The sequence below is a fragment of the Polypterus senegalus genome, chromosome 8 (genome assembly GCF_016835505.1).
Source record: "Polypterus senegalus isolate Bchr_013 chromosome 8, ASM1683550v1, whole genome shotgun sequence".
Lineage (NCBI taxonomy): Eukaryota > Metazoa > Chordata > Cladistia > Polypteriformes > Polypteridae > Polypterus > Polypterus senegalus.
Genome location: NC_053161.1, coordinates 151,769,237 through 151,778,588, shown reverse-complemented (window position 1 = coordinate 151,778,588; position 9,352 = coordinate 151,769,237). Strand labels below are relative to the sequence as shown.

Below are 9,352 nucleotides of genomic sequence, written 5' to 3'. Positions count from 1 at the left end.
TTTACTGAGTACCTTTAATAAAATATCTTGGTCATTCTTTACGGTACCAAACATTACAAAAAGTATTTTCAAATTAAAAATCCATCAGGCATGAAGCCATGAATTCATAAAATAGTACAAAAGGTATGCATTTAAAAAACAGACAATGTACCTGGTGGGCTCTAGCTGGAGATCATCCAGAAAGACAATAAAGCTAACAAGATTTTCCAAGATCTAAAAAAGTCGTAGTTCCCATCAGTCAATGTCCATACAGTAGCTTGCTTGTCTTCCATGCTGTTTGTGTAAATCTCTTCTTCGACAAACTGTTAACTCTAAAGTTGGTGGAGAAGTCGAGGATTTCCACAGGCTGATAGGCTGAATTTGGTTCTGGAGCTCCTGAGAATTTTCTTTATTATAGATATGCACTCACTGCTAATCCTTTGTCTCTTTTGATCTTTACACTCTCTTCTATTTCTAGATATGTATCACATAATCCACAATTACATCTGTGTTTTTTGCAGCATGCAATTGATCAATTCAATTCTCAGATGTTTGATTGATAGATCGATCGAGTAATCCTAACCCTAATGCACACACACACACCATCATATAACCTTTTCAGAATTTGTGTATCTTGTCCTCCTCTTTTTGTGTGCTGCTTTTACCCAAGGTGTCCTATTCACTCTTTTTCTTTACAAGACCAGTTCAAAGATTTTTTAACTTAAATTCCCATCAGTTACGTTACTTAGAGAATTACTATCATTAACACAAGTAGAGTTTATTTTTGCATAAGCCCTCATGGTTTGAATTCAGAATATACTCCAATTGTCCACTAAACTGTATCTTCTCCTCACTGTTCATTTAGGTCGACTCACTTCATCCTTTGCATCAGGGCCAGTAAGAATCTTAACCAGATCTGGTAGCACATCAGACATATTTTCTTTGGCTGAAATGTTGCATAGCTAATATCAGATTTATTATTCTTGTTGCATTGGTGTTGGCATTGACAACCTTTTAAGCATGATGTTTTCTATGTTGTATTGCATATAAATGTTTTCTACTGATTCATTCTATTCACTGTACATTATTAAGGCGAAACTTCTAAAAGGACAGAGCCCTCCATGTGAAGATACTCTACTCTTCTTGCTTTAAAATTAAAGAGAGAGAGTTTGGAGTATTATTAAGTTTGCAGCTTATCTCCAGCATGACTTTTATTGTGTTTCCTGAGGCTGTGCCTATCAGTGAATTTTTTGCCACATTCAGGACAGGAAAATCTTTTCTCTCCCGTGTGAACTGTTGCATGTCTACGAAGACAGCTCTTGGTAACAAATCGTTTGTCACATTTAGAACAGCAAAATGGTCTGTCTCCACTGTGAACTCTCAAGTGGAGCCGAAAGCTACTGCCATGAGAAAATTGTCTGTTACATTCGGGACAACAATATGGCTTCTCTCCAGTGTGAACTCTTAAGTGGGTCCGAAGGGTGCTGCTGCTTAGGAATTGTTTGCTACATTCAGTACAACCATAAGGCCTCTCTCCAGTGTGAAGTCTTTCATGTGTTCGTAGAGCACTACTCTGGGTGAATCGTTTACCACATTCAGAACAACAATATGGCTTCTGCCCAGTGTGGCTTCTGATATGTGCCTGGAGATTGCTACTATGAGTGAATTGTTTACCACACTCCACACAGCAAAATGGCTTCTCTCCAGTGTGAAGTCTTGTATGGCTATGAAGACTGCTCCTGTCAGAGAATCGTTTGTCACATCCAGGACAGCAAAATGGTTTGTCCCCAGAGTGAATTCTTAAGTGGGTCCTTAAGCTACTCCTGTCAGCAAATATCTTGTTACATTCTGGGCAACAAAATGGCTTCTCTCCAGTGTGAAATCTTTTGTGTGTTTGTAGACCGTGATTGTGAGAGAATTGTTTGCCACATTCAGAACAACTAAATGGCTTCTCTCCAGTGTGAATTCTTGAGTGGGTAAGAAGCTGGCCTTTCATGGTAAACTGTTTACCACATTCTAGACAGCAATATTGCTTGTCTCTAGAGTGAATTTTTTTGTGGTTGTAAAGATGGCTACTGTTAAAGAACCTCTTGCCACATTCAGAACAGGAGTATGGTTTTTCTCCTGTATGAACTCTCGCATGAATCAGTACATGGCTATTCTGGTGGAATCGCTTCCCACATTCAGAACAGCTGAATGGCTTCTTTATATTATTTGTATCGTTAGATTTGCTTTTAAAACTTTTTCTGCTATCAAAACAAAAACCGGACATTGATGATTTTGTATTCTTCCCCTGCTGACGAGTGCTCACCTCATCGATTCTCATTAATCTGACAATTGGTAGGGAACTGTACTGCAGAGAAGCCAGTATGGAACCCTCTGGTCCTGATGTTGACAGTTTCAGGTTTTCATTGCTCAGTATTTGTTGTGGTCTACGCCGAAGAGTGTACCGACAAGATGGAGACGGGGCCAAGCGATTGCTCTGTTGTAAATCTGCAGAAACACAAACAAACAGAAGTTTACAAAGAGAAATACCAAGTAGGGGTGAATTCACTTTGATTAAAATTGCTGACACCAAGGTGTTTTTTTTTGGATAGTTTCAAAACCTTGTACTAATTTTTGGGTGCTACAGTATCACATTGATAATTCAGAACAGAATAAAGAGAAGTCAGCATTTTAGGCATTTCTTAAAACAACCACCTTTGTGCCCATTAAAAACAAACTGCAAATAATGTATTTCCCCATTCACCTGCCCATACATATTCTTACCTGTGGAGTCCTCTTCATGAGGTCAAAGCTGACCCTGGCAGCATCTGCTGCAATGCACAAAAATTTCCAATGCACTCACTTCAAATTAGTGTTATATGCAATGTCAACTGCATTCATGTTTACCTAATTCCATGTACACAGTGATGCATTACTCATCTAACAAGAGGCTGAGGTTGCCCTTTTTCCAAGTTCTCCACCAGTTACAGTTAATCACTGACTTTTTGAGTTTTGGGTGACCACTTGAAAGGACCACCTTCTTGAACACGTCAGGAGCTTTGATGTTTCTAATGGCAGCTATCTGTTTGTTTTCTTTTCACACTGATAATTTGTTAAAGAATGCTTCCTTTACTTAGGAAAGAAGTGTCAAAGCAACAACAAGAAACTTCAGCATCCTTAAGCTCTGCAAGTATTAGGATTCAATAAACAATGTGACACTTTTACCTTATTATTAAAATAAGGCATATGCTAGGTTTAACACGCGAGGTACAGTCCAAGCTTTACTTTTTAAAAATTAGTGCGATGTAAAACATTACTTATCACAAGTGCAAATACACTGTATATCTGAACTCACTTTGGTACTTGGCTTCCACTAATCCATTAATCACTAACTTAACACCATTTAAATAAGCAACACAATCACAGAAGGCCAAATTTAAATGGATTTTGCCAAATGGAAAAGCAAAATAAGGTACATGTTAAAATCAGTATGCATCAATGCTAGAAGCATCAAAAATAAAACAAGCGAGTTGGAGTTGTAAATAGAGGAGCATAATTATAGTGTTAGCAAAAACAGAAACCTGGCTAAATAACAAAGATGAAGAGGAGTATAACAGAGGGACTCAAATTTTAGGAAGGATAGACAAAATAGCAAAGGGAGGAGGAGGATAACCTTTTATGTCAAATAGAATTTAAAAACATGTAATTTTCAGTTGGATGATGGACCACATCTTAGTTAGGACATCTGGTTAACTTTAAGGAAAGAGGCCTTAGTTTAGGAGTGTACTAAAGAAAATGCGGACAGCAATTTCAATGGGCATGATTTTGGTAATATAAAAGTTTACAGGGGCATATTATACCTATGAGAGACTTTAACTACAAAAATAGACATTTAGAAATATTTCTGCTTTTGCTGTAGATTTAAATGCTTAACTCTTTTGTTGACTTCATTATATTTTGCCCTTTCTCTGTGCTGTTTTACCCTTTCATTGTTTCTTATTAATGACAATTAAAAATGAGCACAGCAGACACAAGGGCAAACAACACAGAATAATCAAAGGCTGCAACTATTTTAGCATCAGACCCACTAATTAGTAAATAATGGATTAAACAAACAATTAGAACACCTATAAACGTAGAATGAAAATCAAGATGAAACTATGGATAAAAAGAAAAAAATACATTATTCCCATGTAACTGATTGGTACACAGATTGGGAAATGGGAAACACTGGTCTAGATTTAGTATTTTGTAATCAGAATAGAATTGAGGGTGTAGAGGTCATTGAATCACTAGGGTCAAGTGACCATAACATAATACAATTCTCAGTGTTCTGGAAGAGTTCTGAAAAAGCTGCAAAGACCAGAAACGTTAAGTTAAACTTTGGTAGGGCAAATTTTGAACAGATGCAGCAAGGAAAGGGGGAATGGATTGGGATAAGCTTTTAAGTGTGGAGACAGTTGAGGAGCATTGGAACAGGTTATAAAATGTATATATAGTGTGGGATACGTATATGGTACACTCCCCAAACTTTCCGGGGTTTACATTCTTAGAGCACCCGCAAATCGTGAAAAACTGCAAATTTTGGATGTGGTTAAACAAAATGCCTATTTTATAGTTTAAACCCTAAATATGCCCCAAAACACTTTAATTTCAAACTCAGCTTAATACATTACATAAAAATAATGTAAAGATAAACCCGTATACTGCAAAGTACTGTACTGCTATGTCTCCCGCAGTGCTATAATGTAAAATACCGATTTTACCGCTATATGTGCTGTAATTCATGCAAGCGCGTTTTCATTGCCAGAAGCCTTAGAAGGTGCAGGGAGTTTCTGTGTCATCTTGGAGCTTTAACCCTTAAACTGCCACATACTTGGGGGTTAATGCATCCTTGGACACCAATCACTTTTTGCTGCACTTTAAGTAAACATCTCAATTCACAAAGAAAAAAGTGAAACTTTATGGAACACATTTTTTTGCATGCAAAGAGCATCACAATTACTGCAACGCTGATCATTTTACACACTGCTAATGAACTGTAAAAACTATTTAAAAAAAACTACTGGAACAATATGTACAAAGAGCAACTTACACCATGGATGAAACTCAGTAAATCACTGAGCCAGCTGCGCTTGAACTGGCTGCACTCAAGCACACAGTAGTAAATATTGACGCTGGCAGGCTAGTCTAGTGCAGCGGCTCAATCCCAGAGACAGTGCTGTAGTGTGTCAGACTTGGGTCACAGAATTGCACAGAAACACAGGAGATTGTAGAGGCAGGAACTTTATTCAAACAAACATGTCTGTTTCAGAAGTAAAACAAGCTCAGTATGCAGTTAGTTCTTGATTAAAGAATAGACAAACATCATAGGGGAGCACAATGGGAGCAGGACCCCCAACAGGAGCCGAGGATGTCTCGGGGAGGAGAGAGAAACAAAGCAATCAGCCAAGAAGGACAGGTGCTGTTCAGGCTTTTAAGTATAGCGTTGCACGAAAAGCATATCACGCGACAGAGCAGCCGCAAGTAAGGCCAGCAAGTAAGGGAGCAATGTGAAAGTAGTCTATGAGCATTTTTAAGAGGGTTTTTTTGAGGTGCATCTGTGTCTTCTGGGGTGCTTTCAGCCCCCCTGCTCACAAGGGGCTGGCAGTGGTCATGAGCTGGCTGCTCAATGAATGTACAGCACTGACTGATCAGCTCCTGCATGCTCACAAATGGCACTGGGAAACGATGGTTTAACACTAGAATTACCAGAGCCTACGGAAAAGCTCGTAGATCCATCCCACCTTAAATCGCTTCTCACCTTTCCATCTGTCTTTTGTCCTGTAAATGTGTGGATAAGCAGCAAACAGCCTGCTATCACATCCCCCATCCCGCACAGTTGTCTCAGCTCAAGTCTGTTTACCTGCATGTCAGTTGCTGTGAGTTGTAGTTAGAAGTCAAGCAAAATGACACCTTTTATAAATACCATATTGTTATTTGGAACACTTGCATTTCATGTGTGTTCTGTGTCTACAACGATCTATGTACACACATTGTTAAAAAAGAAATGTTTTTAATTGTTTAATTAATAATTGGCAAAATGTAGACATGAAGTTTATAATGTGTGAGGCCCGAATTCCAAATATCAAATAAACACTTTCACAAAAGGTACAAATATAACAGAACAAGGGCGCTTCTATTCAAGAATATAACTGCAGAAAAACAACCCGCGTTAGGGTGTGACATTGACAAGTATTTGCTACGAGCACTTCAGTGGCGCAAACGGTAACACCCATTGACTGGTAATCTAAACGTCACGGGTTCGATCCCGGACGAGTCTGTTTTGAAAAGTGAGCTGCACATATTTTTACTATTTTAGAATAAAAAAATACATTTGATTCCAGTCTGTAACAGCCGGTATAATTTATGATACTTGTAAAGGATAGCTTTGGTTTTGTTTTGTTTTTTTATTATTTATTTAGTTTTATTCTCTCAGCCGCATTCACGATCCCAAACCAAGCTGCCGCATTTGACACTGCTGTTTTCACATAGATGCGCTATAACAGAGGTAAACTATCCTTTGTATGCAAGAGCCAGATCGTTCTGGCTTTTATGCAAGTAACATATAAATGTTAATGTTTTGGGCACATGCACCGTCCTTACATACACCGTCCTTTGTATGTAAGAGCCAGTCATGATTTGAGTTTACCTCTGTTATAGCGCGTCTATCTGAAAACAGCAGTGTCAAATGCGAGGGGGGTGGGGTGGGATCGTGAACGCAGCTGAGAGAATAAAACTGAATAATTTCAAAAACAAAGCTAACCTTTACAAACATCATAAATTACACCGGCTGTTGCAGACTGGAATCAAATGTATGTTTTTATTCTAAAATAGTAAGAATACGTGCAGCTCACTTTTCAAAACAGACTCATCCGGGATCAAACCCGTGACGTTTAGATTACCAGTCAACAGTTGATACCGTTGCACCACCGAAGCACTTGTAACAAATGCGTGTCAATGTCGCACCCTAACGCGGGTTGTTTTTCTGCAGTTATATTCTTGAATAGAAGCGCACTTGTTCTGTTATATTTGTACCTTTTGTGAAAGTGTTTATTTGATATTTGGACTTCAGGCTTTATACCTTATACACATGTCATAAATGTAAGGAGGACGGTCCTTTGGTGTGTGTGGGAACTGTTAACATTTGAATCTAATGATTGTATATAGTGCGGAACTGACCCATCTGTACAATTCTGTCCTCTGCATTTCCTGGAGTTGAAAAGATATACCAACATGCATCAACATGGCGACACTGGCCAAGATCGGGAAAAAACAAAACAAAAAACGCAGTCACGTCAGGACTAAAACCGCATGAAGGTATGCAAATGAATATAATGTTGCATTAGTGTAACAAAGTTTTCTGAAATGTACAATACAGGTCATAAAATGAATTATTCCAAATGTCATATATATCCAAGTCTCTCTTTTTTTTGTCAGATCGGCTTTGACATCATGGATCAGAAGGTGCATACTAATTCAGCGTGAGCAGGGACACTCAAGAATAAAACTGAATATAAACAATTCACATCCACAGTCATTCTCAGTCACGCACAACACTCACACCCATCTCCACAATTTTACCAGTTTCGTTCGCGCACAAGATCTGACACGGTTTTCAAATTAAGAGGGGGTATAACAAAATAAGTTTGTTTGTTATACCACGTCTTTATCTGAAAACGGCATCAGATCCGGGGGGTGTGTGGAAGCTTGAACGTGAGAGAATAAAACTGAGGGAAAAAAAGACAAGTACTATAAATTTACAGACACAAATCAAATGAATGTTTTTATTGTATGATATAAACAATAAGAGTAGCTCACTACTCAAAACGGTAAATTTCGCAAATTGAACTGCGGTGGTGGGTTAGGGGATGGAATAGCTGGCTGCTTGTCTTAATCACCACAAAAGACGCCGAGGGAGAGGTGCAAACAGATTTAAGGTGGGCCTGATTTTTGAGTTTTCTCGTAGGCTCTGGTAATTCTAGTGTTAAGGGCTCAGAGGAACAAAACGGAAAGCACAAGAAGACTCAGCTGGAGATGCATCACAGTCAATCAACAGCAAGGAGAAATGAATAACGCTGTAGTGGTCCGGTGCCGCTAAGATTCACACCGTCGAAAAGACGGCAAATTATTTATTTTTATGGTAGAGATTCCAGGCAGGCACCCAGCCCTGGCCCGACCCACACACACACAGAGACAAAAACAAAGCAAACTGGTAATTAAACAGCAAATAAAGAATGTAATGAAAACAAATGAAAACAACAATACCACCCCTGTTCCCTTTATGGTGATTACACATTAAATATAACAAAGCACAAACAAAACACACACAGTACATCATAAAAAACGGTAATGATGAAAATAGATAATCCAGAGATCCGCACGTTGAATGGGAATGTAAAGATAGACCTACCGCTAGTTTCTAAACTGGTGAAGATGGGTGAACAGGTTCAGGAGCGCTCCTTTCTTTGAAGGATGGCCATGAATCCACTTTCAGTCCTCGTACACAGGCAGACAGCAGAAAATCCAAACGGCAACCACGAAACGATCCAGGACAAAATGAATAAGTACAGGTAACCCAACTAAAGGCAGACAGACACGAACTTGAAACACAAATTACAAAAACTTTTTTTTTTGCTTTTGGTCACCGGCCCCCTTTTTAAGAGCCGCGCTGACATCCTTTGACCCCAACAGCCCCAGCACCCTCAGCAGAAAACCAATCAGAGCCACTGCAAGGACTGCTGGGAGTTGCAGTTTCAAATTCTATTGGCTACTTTCACCATCTCAAGCCACGTTTTCCTCTACAATTGCTTCCTGTTCTCTCTATAGTACAGTATTGCCACGAAAAAAGCCATAAAAATTGAGGAGGATTTTTGCGGTTTCCGCTAACAATTATTTGATAGGTTCTAATGAAAAACCTGCAAATGACTGAGGCCGCGAACTCTGAACCACGACTTTGCGGGGGTCTACTGTATGCCAAAATTTGAAATTAGTAGGGGAAAAAAAGAGAAAACTCCATGGTAAGTTTAAAAAAAAAAAGTTTTAAAAAGTTGCAAAAGAAAAAACAGCTGTATAAAGATGGATAAATTCAATGTGAATCATAGGGTGTATGACAGCATGAGGGCAACCATTAAGAAGGATATTAGAGAGGAACACTGCAGATGAAGCTAAAAACAACCCTAAGAGATTCTTCCAGTATTTTAGTAGTAAAAGAACAGTCAAGGAGCAGGTGAAGTGCATCAGGAATAGTAAAGGAGAATTTAAAGATACACACAGTGAAATAGCAGAGACTCTTAAACTTGCATTTCTGTGAGGTCTTCACATGTGAGCAAGTGGAAAACCTCACAAT

General features: G+C 38.8%; 1 protein-coding gene across 1 annotated transcript in view; it reads right to left on the bottom strand.

The window, feature by feature from the left end:
- LOC120534387 (gastrula zinc finger protein XlCGF26.1-like) overlaps positions 1–9,352 on the bottom strand; it is a 32,078-nt gene continuing 22,726 nt past the window's right edge. The window contains exon 3 of the mRNA XM_039761937.1: positions 1–2,472. Within this exon, the coding sequence (XP_039617871.1) occupies positions 1,160–2,472 (1,313 nt within the window). The 3' untranslated portion in view covers positions 1–1,159. The remainder of the gene's footprint in view (positions 2,473–9,352) is intronic.